The 21074-nt window shown below is 37.4% G+C and overlaps 1 protein-coding gene and 1 non-coding gene across 2 annotated transcripts; both read right to left on the bottom strand.

The window, feature by feature from the left end:
- Positions 1 to 8293: 8293 nt before the first annotated feature.
- On the bottom strand, positions 8294 to 8400 carry LOC141682050 (small nucleolar RNA R71). The gene has a single exon (XR_012559454.1). It is a non-coding gene; the product is annotated as a small nucleolar RNA R71 (small nucleolar RNA).
- An 11824-nt stretch (positions 8401 to 20224) lies between these two features.
- LOC141679602 (uncharacterized) lies at positions 20225 to 20731 on the bottom strand. The gene has a single exon (XM_074486061.1). It carries the CDS (start codon positions 20729 to 20731, stop codon positions 20225 to 20227), a length of 507 nt encoding a protein of 168 aa, XP_074342162.1.
- Positions 20732 to 21074: the final 343 nt, after the last annotated feature.

Here is a 21074-nt window from a genome sequence, read left to right as displayed (position 1 = left end):
TAACTGATGACATTATATATGGATCAATCGAATTTTCTTTCAAAATTTTATTTTATTACCTTACACTTATTTATACACCTTAAAATTTTATTTTATTACCTTACACTCATTTATACACCTTACACTCATATATATATGAACAAGGCAAATTATAATAAAAATAACAGCTTATTTGATTTAAAAATCATGTACAATTAAAGTATTTGTTATCACCAATATCATCAACCGTGCAAAAAAAAATAAGAATTTTAATATAATAAATCTTCAATTTAGAGTCTAAATATTCACGGAATATAAATTATCTATAATGTTATTTTTTATATTTTAATCAAATTATGAGGAACTATACTTCATTTATTAATCTTAAGAAAAAAAAGAAATTTCAGTAACTTTATTTGCCAAATTTCGATATAAGCTACTATGCTAGTTAATAAGTATGGCCAACCAATACTTATTATATCTTTATCAATAAAAAATTCAATTATCTCTCATTTTTTAAATTCTTTTCTCTCTTTCTTTTCCTTTCCTTTTTTATCCAACTCTTTACAAATAATAATAATAATAATAATAATAACCATAATAATAATAATGATAATAATAAGAAATGTGTAAATATCATTATTTGAGTTGAAAAATAACATAATATCTTAAATCACTAAGATTTGTTATTTTAAAATATATAAGGAACAGTATTGGATTTACTCTAACATATAATTAGTGTTCATTCTATCATGTTTATTTCCTATCCATATTTTATTTAATCAAATTAAATATAATAATAATCTCCATTATGTAAAACTATGACGACATTTTTTACCTTTTTCTTTTTACTTATCTTTTATTCATATTTTTATTTAATATATTATTTAAATAGGACGATTATTTTAAGATAGAGAAAAAAATTAATAGTAAAAAGTAAATTTGAGACCAAGGGAATAATATGTATTCAACTGATATAAGGGATATTATATGAAAATTGAAAATACATTTTAGATCTACATTCAATTGTTGTTTCTAAACATATTGGGCATGTTTGACATTTTACTTATAAGAGGCTTAAGTGTGTTCTTGTCAACCCAATTTATATGTTAAAATTTTAACTTGCAAATTTTGATATTTCTCCTTTTTATTAACTTTAATTTTAAAATACAAGTTTTTAAATGTTGATCTAATTTAAATTTCTTCAATTAAACTAATTATATTTAAAAATTATTTATTTTATTTAAGAAAAAAAAATTATGACTTATAAGCAAAATTATCCAAACACTTATATATAAGTAACTTATAGATATTAATTTACTTATCATTTTTAAGTTACTTATCGATATTAAGTATACTTATTTTAAAAAATTTCAAATGCGCACATTATAATTCATGTGATGTATGAATATACATGAGTCTTATTTGTTTTTTAAAATAATAATTTAATTGTGAAAAAGCATACAAGATCAAAATTGAATAAACACATAAATATATTGTTGTTCAATTTATTTTTTTGATAGGCAACCAGGCAATTTCTTGGAGACATATATACATTTTGTAATTATTTTAGTAATTGACCACAAATGTATGGCAATCAACATCATGAAAATCCAAAAATTAATAATAAACAATTCTAAATAAAAATTCAACTCTCTTGAGAAGTGATCAAATAAATTAGGAACTTTTTATTGAAGAAAATTAAGAGATGAATTAAGAACTTTCCACCTGTGAAAGTCAATCAAAGCCTCTAAAAAATTACAGGACAAGGAAATTATAGAAATTTGCCAAAGAGGGTGTTTTCTACACTAAGTATTATCTTATTCACCAGCATTTTTCGTCAAGCTAAGGGCACATAAAAATAATGTTTTACTTTGAATATTCCACAGTTAATTTATTTTAAATGTTAATGCATGTTATAACAAATATTTAAACAATAATATATTTTAAGATATAATATTATAGAAAAGAGTTAAGTTGCAGTAACATGAATCCTATATAACAATTTAATTATACAACAGTGTATGAATATTATTCTGCAGGATATTAGTGATAAGTTTGTTTTGATAATACTTTAAGAAAAATTTTAGAGGCCACTCATTAATTAATTTTACTAGTTTTTTAAATAATACTAAAGAACATTTTAAATAATTTCATACAAATATATATAAAGAATGTGAAAAATGGACTTTGGAGAATATTTGACAAAATTCCAATTTAAAGCTTGATATGTTTCCCCGACAAAAAGAAAGCTTTATATTTTCTAAGGGAAATTAAGGAGTGACTTTTAAAATTATAATATTATTGCATATCTTAAACACATTAAAAAAAATCCACAATCCATCCATAAAACGTAGACAATTAAAATTATAGTACAAAAACATTCAAATTTTTTTTTATACAAAATACATTCATAAACCTAAAAAAATTTCATCATAAATAACAAGCAATAAAAGACTGTACAGGACTTTGTAACATATCAATTTCAAATATATTATATTTTGTCCTTTCAGTCTCCCATTCATTTGTTTTCTTTGACCCCCTTTATTCTTAATTATTTATATTGTGTCTGAAAATACTATTGATTTTAAAAAAGTTATTTTATTTGTTTTTATAATTTTTATCGTACTTTTGAAAAATTTAGAAAAGAAATAAAATTAAGTTTTCTTCATTTCTATCCGATTGCCGTTAACATAGTTAAAAGATTTATGAAGTAAAAAAGAGAGAAGAAATTAATAATGAATTTATCAATATTTTATGTGTAATTTATAATATTCAATAAAAATTTGAAAAATTATTTTAAGTAAACTTTATATATTCACAATGAATTATACTAATAGCTTATAAAATACCAAAAAAATTATAAATTTTTTTTGTTAAATAAATATTAAAGAGATGAAAATATACTGTTTAATCCTAAAATAATTATATATACACACACACACTATATTTATACCATTATATTATATAGGAAACATTGAATTTGGTTGTTAATCCTCTTGTCACTCTTAATCCACGATTATTAATAATTTCATATCAATTTAATATTAATTGTTAGGTATAATACCAAAAATTATTATATAAGGGGTGTAATGTTCCAATTCTACTTGTTGTGGAATAAAAATTAGAGTGTGTTAGTAATTAATGGTAGGGTTTGTGAGCTTCGAGATTTATTGGTTGCTCACACGTTCGGGACTATCGGTCCTTGCAAGATGGATACGGATGTCTGTGTGGTAGAGAATCAAGCCAAAAAACGTAGTTTTAGATTGAGGGGTAGAGCCCTTTATATACAGGCGAGTCTAGGGTTAAACTTGTGTTGGGAGACTTGGTGGACAAGTCTCCAACTTAGATGGTGATTAGGAGTCCTATAAGGGAAGGAACTCGAGAACCTTCTGCGTAGGATTTTGAGTCCGTTTAGGACTCGTGTCTCTACTCTTTCAGCCGTATTGGGCCTAGTCCGTGAACAATTTGTGTTCATGGACCTTGACTACCTCTGCTGGTGGGTCTTGTCTACATGGGTCGTCTTGAGTCTTCTACGAGTTTCGACCAGACAGGTTTGTACTGGACTTCAGACATGAAACCCAAGTGTAATTAATACGATATTAAATGTGTGTTTAGGATGTATTTTCTATCCATATCATTTGCCCCGAACTTCCGGGAATACTTCTCAAGTTTTCGTGGAAGTTATAATGGTCTTTTCGCGACATGGGGTACTTTTGGCCCTTCTCGGGTATTCACCCTGCATAGGTATCGGCCCATCATGGGTATCTCTGTATTATCGTAAAGTTTGGAGCAACCTACACGTTTACAACGACTTATTAGTTTGAGTATACACACTCAAGGTCTTTGCACATGCTATTTGGATAAGGTTCAACACTAAACGGTCCTAATCAGACTAAAACACGAGCATTTATCACCCCTAAACTTTCGTCAAGGTTAATTATAGGGTGAAAGCTGCTAACTGACCCTAATCGGGGCTAATCGGCCGTAATCGGGGCTAATCGGCCGTAATCGGGGCTAATTTCCATGTACTAGCTGCTAACTAGACTTACAAGAGGTTAATTTTAAGCTAGAATGCACTAATCGGCCTTAATCAAGGCTAATCTACCCCTAAACGGGGCTAATCAGGACTAATCAACATGCACAAGATGAAGGGTTTTTAGCACATAAACACAACGAAAACGTAAATTCAAATCTTAAAAAAACCGAAACCCTCCGCAGGATCCATGCGAAAAAAAATATTTAATTCGTAGTTCAGTATGTTTACCTTAAGAAGCTTTACGTTAATTTGAAAATGGAGGTCTTTAATAGCGATCCAAGAACGATGAACGGAAATCCCTAGCAGCTGCTCCTCAAGTGTGAAGCACTCCACCGGTATCCACCAAGAGTACAATGTGATTGAGGAGGAAGTGGTTGAGAGAATTAGTTGCCTCCCTCTTGTTCTGCTATAGAATTAGGGTTAATTATTTGGGTTGAGGCAAATAGGGTTTATAATAGTATATTTATAGGCAAAATTTTCAGCTGAAAATTTTCCATAAAATATTATTATTATTAACCCTTTAATTGATTATTCTTATTAACCAATTAACTAATAATTAAAACACCTTTTAATCATTAATCCCTTTTCTAAACACTTTAGAAAAATAATTCTCTCACTTAATTTAATTTCCAAAATTAAATTCTTAATTAATAATATTAAGAATTAATTAAATCTCATTTAATCAATTATTAAATCTATTAATTAATTATTTATTTCACAAATAAATAATTACCAACCATTATTAATTAATTCCTCCACCATTAAATCATTCTCTTTTATGGTGTGACCCTGTAGGTTCAATATTAAGCCGGTAGTAGAAATAAATAATAATAAAACTATTTTATCATTATTTATATAAATTCTCTAATTTATTAAATATGATTAATTAATAAATTAATCATATTTATTCTACATCGTGAGAGATACTTCTCAGCATATCGCGACTATCTGGATAATATGAATTCACTGCTTAGAATACCAAGAACCAATTCAGTGAGTAGTTACCGTACAATCAATTCCTTCTACCCTGCAATGTCACAATTAAATACAAGGCATGAAACTTGTATCAAGCCTATCTTATTTAATCACTTTCTTTCCCATTCACTATGCTTAGTTCTATTTAATATAAATTAGAAACTCCTTTCTAATTTCATTCACTCTGGCCAGAGATTCCTAAACTAACATAAGTGGATCAGCATTGAACATTCTCTTCCTACACTGGAAGGGGTAGATCATTTATTGATCATAGACTATCTTCGTGTACAAATTCCTATACCCAGTAGAGCCCTTATAATTGTCCCTTGAGACTAAGAACTAAACCAAAGCATAGTTCAGTGTACACAAGATGACTATGATGACCTCAAGTCTAAGGATACTTGTACAACTATCACTATATGAACAACTGCTGACACGTGAGTGAACTTCATTAGTTGTTCAGCTGTGTGAGTCATGTTCAGTGAACTTATTCTATAATAAGCACCTACATACTAGCTATAGTATCACCACACAAATGTCTATGAGAACAGACATCCTTCATAATGAAGCAAGCATAGTATGTACCGATCTTTGCAGATTATTAATTACCAGTTAGTAATCCTACGACCAGGAACTATTTAAGTTTAGAGTTATCATCTTTTAGGTCTCATTATTATGATCTCATCACAATCCATAAAAAGCTTTACTCTAAACTGTGGTATATCTTATTTAAACATTTAAATAGATAGAGTCCGTAATAAAAACAAAATAAGTCTTTTATTAATATCAATGAAATCAAAACAGATTACATAAAAGTTATTCCTAAATCATCATACATGATTGGACTTAGGACACATCTCTTTCACAAGACACTAATTATCCTTAATTCACAATAATCACGAGTAACTAATCCCCCTGATTCGGGTACGCTTAATATACACTAATCAATCCTAATTTGGGCTAAATTTTACTAATCGGCCCTAATCGAGGCTTAATCTTAAAATCCTAAAAATTTAAAAAAATGGTTTTTTTTGTGTTTTTCTTCATTTTAAAAAAAAATTGAAAATTTTCGCAAGGGGGTCGCCATGGCCGAGCAGAACCTCCTGCTACTGGAATTCCTGCTCAGCCACATTCCCTCATTTGTGGCCTGATCGGCCACCTCCTGGTCGGCCAGGAACAGGTTCTCCTGCTCCTTGCGGAATGTTGAGTGGCATTTATGACACTTTATAACGCTCCATTAAGATTTGAATTGGTGTTTTTGTACTCAAGTTGTTGGTATTTTAATGTGTTTTCTAGTATTTTAGCATTTCAGGCATTAATCCGGAATTCAGGTGAATTAGTATTGATTTGATGCTAATATGGTATTAGGATGGTGTCCAAGGAATAAAGGCTCATGAAGACCAACTCATTGCAACAAGAAAAGAAGGCAAAAGAAGTTTTTCCAGAAGACCAGCGCGTCCGCGCTGTCTTAGCGCGCAGCCGTGCCCGAGGAATAGAAACACAGCGCGCCTGCGCTGGTCAAGCGCGCGGCCGCGCCATGACGGGAATTAAAATCCTGATTCTTGTGGACTTTTGATTGGATGGACTTCTACTATGCATGGGCTGCTATATATACATAAATATAGGTCGTTTCTCATAAAGAGACGTACCAGAGCTATGGAGAAGGCGAAGAAGATCTAGTTTTATACTTGTGATTCTTTGCTCTAAGTTGTTACTTTTGATGCTAGTTTTCTTATTCGTGAACCTATAATCTTGTTTCATACTTGGTTTATTATTTATTAAGTATAAAGACTATGTTTATTATACCATACTTTTATCGGAACCCACGTTGAAGATGAGTCCGATTATGGGCCAATCGTCATCGTGGGGTTCTACCGGATTTATTTATGGATTTCTTTAGTTAATTTGGTTCAATGCCTTAGTGTGTGGTGATTGTATGATAACCTAGTTTTGGTTACGCTTATTCGTCTTGTGAGCGTCGCGAACCTATAAGATAGTGTGTTAATCTTTAATAAAACGAAAATGAATTTAAGGGTTTAGAATTTGTCATGCTAGCATAGGTTCATATATTTGATATGCATGATGCGTAGCTAATTTTAACTATCTTACTTTCCCTATGTAATCACGATAGATATCTTGTGCATTAAACCATTATGTTTTCAAATTCTATAGACATATAGGGTCTCAATATAATTGGTGTCTATTCAGCTTCTATCTCTTTTATAGATGTCTGGTAGTATGTTATTCGTGCAACGAAAGTTGATGTTTAGCAGTTTCGTGTTATCTGATTAGTGTCATCACCATTACATTCTAATGTTAAGAACAATAAGGCTACTGAATGAAGTATTTAATGAAGTTAGAATCCCATGTTTGTGTCATATATTATTCAACCCTCTTTAATCTCTTAGTTAATATTCTCTAGTATAATTCTCAATAGTTAATCGTAGTATAATAAAAATCCAAATTGTTATTCGTCTTGGCATTGAATAAGAGCCATATCATTTTTGCATAAGTGCATAAATCACAAAGTTAACCTAAACAAGTCTCTGTGGGAACGAATTAGAAATAATTCTATATTACTTGTGAACGCATATACTTGCGTGAATTATTAGCACGTGTTTAGTGACTAACAAGTTTTTGGCGCCACTGCCGGGGACTCGGTGTTAACTTTTAGTTTATGTGTTTGTCATCAGTGATCGTTAAAGTTCATTGACTTGGACATTGTTACGTACCTACTCTTTTCCTTGTCGTGTTTCAGGTACTCTAGCGAGCGTATATGCTTACGCGTTCACAGGCTCGTAAGAGAACTCTGGATCAAGCCGAGGAAGAAACTATAGTGGTTCGAAGGGAAGTTTTGAGGATGAAGAGAAAGTAGAAGAAGAAGAGAAAGTCGAGGAACCAGCTTTAGTATTGATGGGAGATCAAGCAGAAATTTCTAAGGCATTGATGGACTATTCTCAACCAGATCAATGATATTCAGTCAAGCATCATCAGACCAGTCATCTCAGCTAATACTTTTGAGATCAAGTTGAGCACGATTCAAATTATACAAAACTCAGTTCAGTTTGGCGGTCCCCCTATAGAAGACCCCAACATGCACATCAGGGATTTCATCGAGATCTGCGAATCTTCAAGTTCAATTGGGTGACTGAAGATGCTATCAAGCTGCGACTCTTCCCATTCTCTTTGAGGGATAAAGCAAAGTGTTGGTTACATTCTCTACCACCAGGGTCTATCACCAAATGGGAGGATCTTGCTCAAAAGTTTCTCACTAAATTCTTTCCTATGGCGAAGACTGCTACAATCAGGAATGCTCTTACTCAGTTTGCACATCAAACTGGTGAATCTCTGTGTGAGGCTTGGGATCAATATAAAGAGATGCTAAGGAAGTGCCCACATCATGGCATGTCTGATTGGATGATTATAAACTGTTTCTATAATGGTTTGAGCGCACAGTCTAGACCTATGCTCGATGCAGCATCTGGTGGAGCCTTATGGGCCAAAAGTTATAATGAAGCTTATGAGTTGATTGAGCTAATGGCAGTTAATGAATACCAGAATCTTACGCAATGAATGTTGCAAGAAAAGGTAGCAGGAATTCTGGAAGTGGATACAGCTACTTCTATAGCTGCTTGTTAGTCCTAAGGTATCGTAGAAGGGGGGGTTGAATACGATACCTACAATCTTTTCAATTTGTTTACAAGTTCCTCGTTAAAAGTATGGAATCAAATAAGACACAAAATAATTTGAGGAAGACATTATTTTATTAATATAATCCTTGAGATTGCTACAATCTAATCAATAAATTGATTAGCTACAATAAATTCAGCAGCATAACAATATGATTATAAGCTTAATAAATGAGGGGCTTTAATGGAGCTCTCGTAAACTGAATTGTGTTGTTGAAGAAGATGACTGATAATGAATTACATTCATTCAGCTTTTGTTGTAGACTTCCAAATTCAATGGACAGGTGGCATGTTTGTGTCCACACATTCCATTTAACTTTGCTGCAATTAAAATCAATGAATACAACTCTCATATGGCGACAACGAAAAGCTTCTATGGTGACCAGTGTCTATGTAGAGCTCTATGGCGACTGCATATGCTCTATGGCGACCAGTGAACTTCTATGACGACCATATAAATTCTACGGTGACCAAGAGAACTTTTATGGCAACCATATAAATTCTATGGCGACCAAGAGAAATTCTATGGTGACCATATAAATTCTATGGCGACCAAGAGAACCTCTATGGCGACCAAGTGATCCACTTGAAGTTATTTTATCAGTTAAGATGTCCAGAGTGATAATCAAAACTGCATTGTGATGAGGGTTGACTCCTTCATAGTCCTTACTGCTGAAGGATATCACCAGGTCTGGGAGTGATTGGATTGAGAGCACTTCTTCACCGAAGTCCGGGCTCCGAGATGGGGAGTGAGAGCCTCCAAGGACTATATTGACTATATTCTTTCATCTCTTTTGCGCTTCCCCCCTGTTATTGCTGTCCCGGACTAAGTACTTGTTCATATTCCCCTTCTTCACTTGGTCCTCAATGAAGTACTTGAGTGATAAGCAGTTATCAGTCTTGTGGCCATGGGTCTTATGATAATCACACTGCCATTGTAAGGCCTGCTCTCCGGAGGAGTTTGTATTGGTTTCGGAGGATAATAGAAAGGCTTGTCTTTTACCTCTTTCAAGATTTCCTCTCGGGTCATGTTGAGAGAAGTTCAGTCCGGCTCCTGCTTCGGCTCCCGGGGTTGCTTCACGGGTCCTGGATCGCTGTTTGACTCCTTCTTATGACCAAGTCTCTGGAAAACTGGAGTAGTTTGTCTTTCTTGGCTTTGGTTGCTTTGCTTAAACTTCTTATCCTGATGGTAACCCCCTTTCGGTCGGTCATCAGTGTTTTTACTCCTGGACCCCCCATTCCAGGTCATCCTCATTGCCTGGAGCACATCTGTTTCCTTTATGAATCTGGCAGCCATGGAGTAAGTTGCTGCCAGACTTTGCGGCTCCTTATTGATTAGCTCCACTATATATCTCTCATTGTGCTTTGGGTCCAAGTTTTTCCTGAAAATGCTCAAAGCTTCCCTCTCATCCAAGCTTGAAACTTTGTTGATTGCTTCCTGGAACCGGCGCATGTATGCAAAGAGGGACTCATTTTCATGCTGCCGGATTGTCTCCAGGTGACACATGTGCATTTCGTGCATTTTATTTGCCCGAAATCTCCGAAGGAAGGAGGCTCTAAATTCCTTTCAACTATGTATGATGCGGGAGGGGATCCTGCTGAACCATCTCTGGACCCCTCCCTTAAGAGTTGAAGTGAAGAACCTTGATTTCGTCAAGTCATTGTAGTAATATATCTGTGTTATCTGCTCAAAGTAGTTCAGGTGCTCCTCCGGGTCTCCTAGACCCTCAAAGGAGTTAAAGTTGTAATGCTTCAAGTTCTGCTGCCGGGGAATGGCTTCCAAGGAGTGGCTAAAAGGAGTTAATGTTTCTCTAATTTCTACTCCTGACTCTCTGTCCATCTTTCTCTACAATTCATAGATCATATCTTTCAGGTCCTTCTGCCTCTCTTCTTCTTCATCATCAGAGATCAGCTCCGGAATAGGGTCTCTCCGGGTTCTCTTGCTCCTGGACTTGGCCATTAGCTTTTCTTCTTCTAGTTACATTCTCTTTTAGATCTTTAGCTCAAGCTTTGCTTCTTCCTCTTTCCTGATTTTCTCCCGCACCTCTTCCAACTTTCTCTGCTTGGCAGCTTCTGTTTCTTTCTTACCTTGATCCTTTTTGCTTTTCTTCCTCTTGGCTCCAATTCGGTCAAACACGAATCTTTCGATTGCTGGGAGTCCCCGGACTCCTTCGGTTCCTCCTTGGCCATCTAGTGGAGCCTTATGGGCCAAAAGTTATAATGAAGCTTATGAGTTGATTGAGCTAATGACAGCTAATGAATACCAGAATCTTACGCAATGAATGTTGCAAAAAAAGGTAGCAGGAATTCTGGAAGTGGATATAGCTACTTCTATAGCTGCTTGTTTGTCCTAAAGTATCGTAGAAGGGGGGGTGTTGAATATGATACCTACAATCTTTTCAATTTGTTTACAAGTTCTTCGTTAAAAGTACGGAATCAAATAAGACACAAAATAATTCGAGGAAGACATTATTTTATTAATATAATCCTTGAGATTGCTACAATCGAATCAATAAATTGATTAGCTACAATAAATTCAGCAGTATAACAATATGTTTACAAGCTTAATAAATGAGGGGCTTTAATGGAGCTCTCGTAAACTGAATTGTGTTGCTGAAGAAGATGACTGATAATGAATTTCATTCATTCCGCTTTTGTTGTAGACTTCCAAATTCAATGGACAGGTGGCATGTTCGTGTCCACACATTCCATTTAACTTTGCTGCAATTAAAATCAATGAATACAACTCTCATATGGCGACAACGGCAAGCTTCTATGGTGACCAGTGTCTATGTAGAGTTCTATGGCGACTGCATATGCTCTATGGCGACCAGTGAACTTCTATGGTGACCAAGAGAACTTCTATGGTGACCACATGAATTCTATGGCGACCAAGAGAAATTCTATGGTGACCATATGAATTCTATGGCGACCAAGAGAACCTCTATGGCGACCAAGTGATCCACTTGAAGTTATGTTATCAGTTAAGGCTCTATGGCGACCAGGTAGTGATAAAGGTTTCTTCTGTGGCGACTAGAGTTTATGGCGACCACTGGTGCCTTAGAGAATCTCTATGGCGACCACTGTGGTGCCTTAGAGAAATTCTCTATGGCGACCAGTTCTGTGATGACCATAGTCTTTGTACACTTCTATGGTGACCTGGGAGAGGACTGTCCTGACTTAGAATATTCTTGCTCTTGTCAAACCACTATTCAATGTATCAATATTTTCTTCTGTAACTGAATCAAAAATTTTTCTTGAATACTGATGTTTGGTGCACTGGTCTGGTTCATAAAAAACTAGCATTGAGAGAATCCTAATTCAATTTGTTTTGTGTTTCTTAGCTGATACAGATTGGTGTTTATCCATTGCTTCTTTCACTGAACCCTTGATCTGTAACACTTGAAATCAAATCATTAAACTGATGCTTAAAGTCCCTTATTTTCTTATTCTTCATGGCTGCTTGAACATGACAATGAACTTCTTCCCATGATTTTTCAGAGGACTTAAAGAGTCAATCACATTATTTGGTTCTTTGTATTTATCCTGTCTTCATCTGTAGGGTTCCTGTGCTTCACATTTTAATATTGTTTATCTGTTTCTGTTTTCATGTTGAGTTATAAATCCTCTATTATATGTTACATTACATTATACTTTACAATCTCCCCATATTTGATTGTTAGAGTTCGACAAGCAAATCCCTAAGGATAACTCAACTGATAATAAGAAAAAGTACAATCTCAAAACAGATAAAGATATTAAATATATTCTGGATTAAATATTCAATTCCAGGTTTCTTAAGATACAAATTACAAAGAAGTGTTCCTCTAGCCTTAACATATATTCTATGTCTTCTTTGTCTTTGTTCTTTTCTGCTTCCTACTTCCTTCTCCTTCTTGAGTCTGATCAGATTTTCTCTTATTGACTTTCTTCTTAGGATCTGAAGGTTTTGGAGGAGACTCTTTCAGCTCATTTAATCTAGCTTGAACACAATCACGAGGTTCTATCTCAAGTGCGTTGACTGAAGGTGGATTATTCAGTTCATTAAGCATTATCTCAAGATATTTGACTTTGGTGCATTTAGGAACAAGATCAAACAATAGTGATCATTTTCTGGACATTACAAAGACTATTATCCTTTTAGGATGTCCTCATACTCTCTTTGTGTCATTTATTGGTTCTTTTTCCAATACCTCATCAAGTATCCTTATGATTGGGATCAATACAATTTTATCCTCCTTACATTTGGAGAGCTTGACGTCCATTAAGTCTTGATAAATTGATTCTGATGCACTTGTTCTGAAATCATTGATCTTAATATTTGCTTGATTAATCTGAAAGACTAGTTCCCCTTCACTATTAGTGCTGATGATAGGTTCACTATCTTTTAGAAGATTCATTTCTGGCTCTCCATTAATTAACACTATCTCATGATAAGCTCTTCCAACTTTCTTCATATCCTTCTCTGTATCCCTGATCATTTTGTCATTGAGTTTGTAAGCATATAGAACTTCAGCAGCTTTAAGGTCTGCTTTTGATCTTTTAACTCCTGGTGCCTCCAGTTTTGCTCTTTTGCTCCTGAGTTGACTTTCAAGAAAAGTGAATTGTAAATATCGAATGGATCTCAGATGTTGGTCAGACATAGTGATATTTTGCATCTTGCCATCTGATCATGAATGGATACATAAAGGCTTGAGGGGATACATTCATCATCATTCTCCAAAGTTTGTCTCTAAAATATTCATTCTTATTCGATTTCAAACGTGGGAATTTTTAGACTAGGACGAACAGTTCAACAATGTTCAACTTCTTCAATACACTGGTAGACACCTTCATCTGTAGACCATCTCTGTGATTGATAGTGATCTTCCATCCATTCTTCAGAATGTTCACAGTAGTTCTAATAATGATTTTGCTAAATTGATCATAGAACTCATGGATGTTTTCATGTTCCTTTCTGTAATGCTCCACAGTTCTCAACAGATTAGAGTTATTAGGGTCTGAGTAATGATATGTTTCTGGTTTGTCCATTTTCTTCTTCATTTCTTCCCATTTGCTTCCTTTCCTATTAGCTCGAAGATATGCTTCTCTCACTTCTCTGTTCTTCCTTCTTTGAATAGCTCTTTGAATTCTTGCTCTTAATCTTTCTATTTCTTCTTGAATCTCTATATAAGAGCGATATATTTTCTCTGGAAGTCTATAGAATAGACAGTCATTTGAGAAAGCATCTTCATCTTTAAACTCTTCATCCTCAAAAATGATCTTTCTCTCTTACATAGCCACTTCTTCAAATCTTGGCTCACACCCCATCGGAACATCACTTTTATCTATTTTCACCTTCTTCTAGATCCTCTTCAGAGAATAAGGGTGATAAGTCCTGGTGGCGGGGCTGCTCCTTCGATGTCGTGCAAATGATAACTCCTGGTGGCGGGGCCGCTCCTTCGACGCCGCGCCTGGATCCTTCGCCGCTGTGGGGGTGTAGCTGTGGGGGGGGGGGGGGTTCCTACAAAACAATACCAGAAGGGGGTTTTGGTCCCGCGGCACCTCCGGCGTGAGAGTAAGAACTCGTTTTTGGGGAAGATGAAGATAGATATGAATGAAGGGTTGTTGTGTATGTATATGAGTGTGAGAGAGTGATTAACCCAAAAACCTTACCTTCTTGGGGTATTTATAGGCCAATGATAGGGTTTTGGGGTTGGTACCTTTAAATCATAGCCCTTGGTTCTGGGAGCGGAGGACACCTGGATGGAGTGGATGCCTTACGCGTGTCAGTGTGGGACTGAGGAATGTTTTGAGGATCCTCTGACACGTGCCCTGATTATTCCCATGATTGATGTGTGATAGTTGTCCCCATCATGTGCTTGGGTTGGTGCCTCGCGTGCTGGGATTCATCAAGGTTGGGCTTGCAGGACTAGGCCAGTCAGGACTGGTAGTGTGCAAGACTAGTCCTTCTAGGAGCTGAGTGAAGCTAGGAGTCCCATCCTAGTCCTTCCAAGAGCTATAAGGAGTTAGGAGTATGGGACTAGTCCTTTCAGGGCTGTATAGAGATAGGAGTCCGGGGTTAGGCCCTGCAGGAGCTATATATCCTATCATGTGCACCCCACTCCCTTATGCATATTTTCTAGATGGGGGAGTAAATTTGGGCTTGTTTGTAGAATATGAGATTTTGATTGTTTTGTTTAGAAGAATTTAAGCTTTTCTTGCCCCCCAGTCCAGATTGTGTTGAGTTCGGCGAATCAGGAGTGAAGTGTTTGTCTTTGGAAGGAGTTGAGCTTTTCTTGCCCCTCGGTCTGGATTGCGTTAAGTTCGGCGAATCAGGACTAAAGTGGTTGTCTTTGGAAGGAGTTGAGCTTTTCTTGCCCCTCAGTCCGGATTGCGTTGAGTTCGGCGAATCAGGACTAATGTTATGGGCCTTGGAAGGAGTTGAGCTTTTCTTGCTCCCCAGTCCGGATTGCATTGTGTTCGGCGAATCAGGACTAAAGAGTTTGGCTTTGGAGGGAGTTGAGCTTTTCTTGCCCCCCAGTCCGGATTGCCTTGAGCGAAGTAGTCCGGACTTGGATGTTTAAATGGTTTTGGGGATTTCCCCCCAATGATTTGAATTTTAATAGTTGTAAGAAATGTGGAGAGACGTGCCTCATCATTATTTGTATTAATTGCGATTTTGATGGGCCATCCGGTCTTGCCACGTGGCGAGCCCTTTTGGGATTCACCGTGCCTATAAATGGCACTCTTCCCCCCTCATTCTCTTTTTTATCTTCCTCTGAATTTCTTCTTGTTTTTTCTCTCTTTTTCTTCTCTAAAGCTTTTTCCGGCGGTAGTACACGGGAGAACTCAAGGCTGTTTGTTCGTTTCTCGGTCATCCCCAAATTCTCCTTTCTCTTTGAACTTGTAAGTTTCTTCCGCTTTATTTGTATCAGTTTTTACATATTCATCGAGTTTTTGTCTCCTGCTTTGGTTTTTATTGGTTTGTGTCGTAGATGTGTTTCTGGCATGTTTTGGTGTTTTGATTTTAGTTTATAGTGTTTCTGGAAGTAGGGTTTTCTGTTTGGGTCCGGACTTGGTTGCTTAGTCCGGACTGGTGTATTTTAGTGTTTCGCTATTTTTATTTTTGTGATTTTTGTGTCCGGAGTAGTACGTTAGTTTTAGGGGTTATAGTCTGGAGTGGGTGTTGTGTTTTAGGATTTGTTTTGGATTTGAGCTTAGTCTCCGGACTGCTTGCATTTGACTAAAAATAAAATTGAACATAGGATAGTCCGGACCATGTAGCTTTCAAGATGAATAAACTGTAGAGATTTAGACTAACCTTTATCACTTGTTTTAGGTTTATGGTCCCGACTAAAGCTCGTGCCAAGGCATACATAACTTGCTACCCGGGGCCGTCAGGTTCAGATTTGGAGTCTTCCAATGATTCTGAGCGGGTTGAGATGGGGAAGAAGGCTCCAACCTCAAGTTCTGAAGCTATAACCAAGCTTTCTGTAGCTAAAATTTCTTCTAGGAAGGTACCTTGTAGTCCGGAGGGTTTGTGGGTTGAGACCCCAGGTTATTTTATCACGAAGAGCAATGAGATAGATAACAGTTTCTACTACAGGAGTATTAGGTCCGGGTACGCTAGACAACCAAATACGGGTCCGGGGCCTTACAATAAGGAAGCATTCAAAAGGAAGTTCGCGGATAGTATAGTGGCTAAGGAACACTATGAACTGAAGGATGAGTACGCTGCTTTAGATCATGCGGCGCAAGACTCGTCAGTCCGGGCTGCCTTCCAGCTTGATCCCCGGATTGAATGGAGGTGGCCTGAGCCCGGAGAAAGGATATATCACAGGCCAGCTGATGGGTTTGTTCCGGTGTGGCTGGAGCATCTCCGGTCCGGATGGAATCCGCACTGGCACTTGTTCCTTAAGCACTTGTGTAAGTATGTGTATAAGATTTCTCCGATGCAGATAACGCCGAAGGGTATAAAATGGATGACCTGGTTTATTTCTAGCTGCAACCAGTTTAAAGTGCAGCCCACTTTTAAGTTATGGCATCATATCTTCCATCTAGTCTGGTCCAGCCAATTTCCTCTGTATGAACTTTGATTCCGGGCTCCGGAGTGTGGGTACGGTGGCTCCTACAGGCCCGTAATTCAGCAGTCTTTATTGAAGTACTGGAATGGGGAGTTGATCATGCTGAGGAGGTTGGACTTGCATTATCTCTCCCATATTGCTTCGGAGGGAGTCCAGAGTCGGTTCTGTAAGGATGTACTTCGGGGAGATGCTATCCGGATGGTGTTTGCATTTTATGAATTTCTGGGTTTCCAAATGACCCGAGACACTTTCATGATTTATAGGATTATACATAGGCTAGGCTGTAAGTGTTTTGCTTTGTGTCCGGATTGCTTATATTTTTTCTTGTCCGGGTTTGTCGTCCGTTTTCTTCTGTTGTGATTCTTTATTGGTTTTAACTTGTGCTTTTGCTTTGCTTTTTGGCAGGTTTGCCGCACTATAATCCGGATATATCATCTTCAGCATATAGGGATGCATTGAAGGGTTTGGGAAATCCCTTTAAGCTGCCAAAGAAAGCTGTTGGTGGTGGATCCGGATCCAACGCTTCTGCGGAGGAGGGATCCCAAAGCAATACAGTTTTGAGGCCGATATTGATGTGAATCAGTCTGCTCCGGAGCATAATACTGAGATGGAAATGGGCGATGAGTTTTCTAACTTGGAGGACTTGGAGCCTCTTCGAGAGATTCCCGAGGTTGAAGGTTCCGGGAGGAAGAAAAGGCTCCGGAATTTAGGGATGAAACCTCCCCGGGCTCAGAATATTGAAGTAGGCTCTGAGTCCGAAGCTGATAAGGAAAAAGGTTTAGATGATGAGAGTCCGGGTGCTGGTAGTCCGGAGCTTGAAGTTAAAATTGCTCGTTTTATGGTCGGGATCCCTTCGGAATCTGATTGGAAAAAGATGAACCTGGCCGGATTTGATGCGACAATGAAGAAATGCTCCCGGCTCTGGGGTCAGGTACGTTGTTTTTGCTTTCTTGTTTTTCTTCTATCCCTTTGCCTTGGAATAATTTACTAAGTATCTCTGTTTTTTGCAGCTTGGTGGCTATATGGCCGGATCTGCTTCTCTGGCTTATAATGATCTGAAGAATGCTCAGACCTCCATTGTTGATAAGGACGCCGAGATGGCTCGTCTCCGGGATGAGATCATCGTTAAGGATACTTCTCTGTCCAGACTGAAGAAGCACCTTACTGATGTCACTACCCGGGCTGAAAATGCTGAGAAGGAGGTTTCTGATCTTAAGTCCGATCTAGCTGAGCTCCGGAGGCAGATGTCCGCTGTGAGGCCCGAAGCTGAAGTCATTGTTGAATTCAAAAAGTCCGAGGAGTATGATAAGGCTATGGCCAATGCTGGTGCTCCGGAGATCGCTCGTTGTTGGCTGGTTGCGGAGAGATATATCAAAACTAATCCGTAGGCCGACTGGGATAGCTTTATTAATGAGTTTATCAAAGCAAAAGAAGATATTGAGCTTGGACTAGGGGAGCCGGAGCCGTTCGATGGCCCTTGCCCCAGCTTCTTGTGTCCTAATGCTCCGGAGTCTTGATTTTAACCTGCTTTGTAATTTTGCTATTGCTTTAAGACTTTTGATAACCTTGTTTTTTGTAATATTCGTATTTTCTCCAGGCTTGTTTTAGTCCAGTTACTTTTTCAATGTTTGATTTTATTGCTGTTATTTTGCTTTGCAATTGTAGTTTGTTTTTGCCTTAAATTTTTTTTTCTAAGTTGCACTAGTCCTGACTAATACCTTGTCCGGACTAGTGGTTGCTTTTTCGTTAGAATATTATTGTAAGTATAAATGTTTGCTTTAGTCCTGACTAATAGCTTGTGCAGACTAGTGGTTGCTTTTTAGTTAGAAAATTAATTCTAAGTACAAGTTTTTGCTCTAGTCCTGACTAATAGCTTGTCCGGACTAGTGGTTACTTTTTAGTTAGAAAATTAATTCTATGGAAATATGGTTGTACTAGTCCTTTCTAATAGCTTGTCCAAACTAGTGGTTGCTTTTTAGAAAATTAATTCTAAGTAAGCATGTTTTCTCTAGTCCTGACTAATAGCTTGTCCGGACTAGTGGTTGCTTTTTAGTTAGAAAATTAATTCTAAGTAAACATGGTTGCACTAGTCCTGACTAATAGCCTGTCCGGACTAGTGGTTAGCTTTGACAAAATGTAAAGAGGAAATGCTTTTCATTAATCATTCATATAAAATATAAGGAGAAACTAATTGGTTTCTTGCCTTATTGGCTACAAGATTTTTGGTTGCTTTGTTTGTTCTCCTACTGGTAGAATTTTCTTAGCCTTAGTCCATGCCAAGTATTTGGGACTTCTGAGTCATCCATGTTCAGGAGCTTGTAGGTTCCTGGCCTCAGGACTTCTTTGACCTTGTATGGTCCTTCCCATTTGGGCATTAACTTTCCAGTGTGTGTAGGATCTGATGCTTTTGTGTCTCGAAGGACTAAATCTCCAACTTGGAAGTTTTTGACTCTGGACTTCTTACTGAAGTGCTCTCTTCTTTTCTCCTTGTATATTTTCATCCGTTCTACAGCTTGGTCCCGGACCTCATCAATTAGCTCCATGTTTGTTCTGAGTCCTTCTTCATTTGCTTCTTCTTCAAAGTTTATTGCTCTGTGAGAAGGAGATCCCACTTCAATAGGAAGCATTGCTTCTTTGCCATAAGCTAATTTGAATGGAGTTTCTCCGGTGCTTGTCCTGGGGCTTGTCATGTAGGACCATAGTACACTTGGTAGTTCTTCTGGCCATTTGGTTTTGCTTTCGTTGAGTCTTTTTTCAATACCTCGGAGCAGGATTCTGTTGGTGACTTCTACTTGGCCGTTTCCTTGGGGATATGCCACTAATGACTTTTTGTGCTTGATCCCGCATTCCTGAAGGTAGGACTCGAATTCAGACCCGATGAATTGGGGTCCATTGTCTGATAATAGGACTCGTGGAATCCCTAACCTCATCAAAATGTTGTCCAGAAACTTTATGCAGTCTTGCTGATTGATTGTCCTCATGGCTTTCACCTCAACCCATTTGGTCATGTAATCAATAGAGACTAGCAGGTACCTGAGGTCTCCTTTGGCCCGAGGGAAATGTCCTATTATGTCAATACCCCAGACAGCAAAGGGGATAGGTGACAGGACTGAGGATGGTAGGACTGGGCTGACCCGGGACACATTACTGAAGAGCTGGCATTCCTTGCACTTCTTCATGAACTCTACTGCATCCTGATGAATAGTTGGCCAGTAGTAGCCTTATCTTATGATCTTATGATCTAGGGCCTTTATAGACATGTGATCTCCGCATATCCCTTCATGCACTTCCGCCAAACAATACTTTGCTTCTTCTGGGCCAATACACTTCAGGATAGGAGATGAGAAAGTCCTGCAGTAGAGTAGTCATTCTTCGAGGAAGAACTTGGCTACTTTTGCTTTCAGTCTTTGAGCTTTTCCTTTGTCTTCTGGGAGCTCCCCTTTCTCCAAGTAGTTGATGAAGAGAGTCATCCAGTTTTAGTTGCTTTCGATCTCCAAGACCTCTACGGATTCAATAGATGGTTTGTGAAGCTCTTCGAAGTAAACTGAGCAGTCCAGATCTGTTGAGTTCTGGACTAATTTAGATAGGATATCCGCTTCTTTATTTTCTTCTCGACATATCTGAAGGACTTGATGTTTTGGTATTGAGGTTAAGTAGCTCTGAACCAGTGCTTGGTACTTCGCCAGAGAAGGGTCCTTTGCTATGTATTCTCCATTTGTTTGCTTGACCACTATGTGGGAGTCATCGTAGATTTTTAAGTCCTGGACCCTAAGAGTCCTGGAGAGCTTTAGTCCTGCGATCAAGGCCTCATATTCTGCTTGATTGTTTGTTGCGGGGAAGCCGAAAGATATAGCTATTTGAATCATGAATCCTTCAGGGCTTTTGAGTATGAGTCCGGCTCCCGGCCTTTCGCTTATTGAAGAACCATCTACTTTTAAGGTCCAGGCTCCCAGACTTGCATCTTTTTCTGGATCCAGGTCCATATTCATTGGTTCTGGCTCTTCTTCCGGGAAGTTGCATTCGATTATGAAATCTGTAAGTGCTTGAGCTTTAATGGTAGTCCGGGAAATGAATCTTAAATTGAACTGGCTCAACTCCACAACCCAATTGACAAGTCTTACCGAGACATCTGGCTTGTGAATTATTTTCCTTAGGGGCTGATTTGTCACCACTCTGATTTCTCTTCCTTGGAAGTAGTTCCTGAGTTTTCTTGAAGTTGTGACTAAGGCAAAGGCAAACTTCTCCAATCTTGGGTATCTTGTTTCTGCGTCATTGAGGACTTGGCTTACATAGTAAACTGGTTGCTGTTTTCCATTCTCTTCCCTG

This window comes from Apium graveolens, chromosome 8, assembly GCF_009905375.1.
Source record: "Apium graveolens cultivar Ventura chromosome 8, ASM990537v1, whole genome shotgun sequence".
NCBI lineage: Eukaryota > Viridiplantae > Streptophyta > Magnoliopsida > Apiales > Apiaceae > Apium > Apium graveolens.
This window is presented reverse-complemented; position numbering and strand designations above follow the sequence as displayed.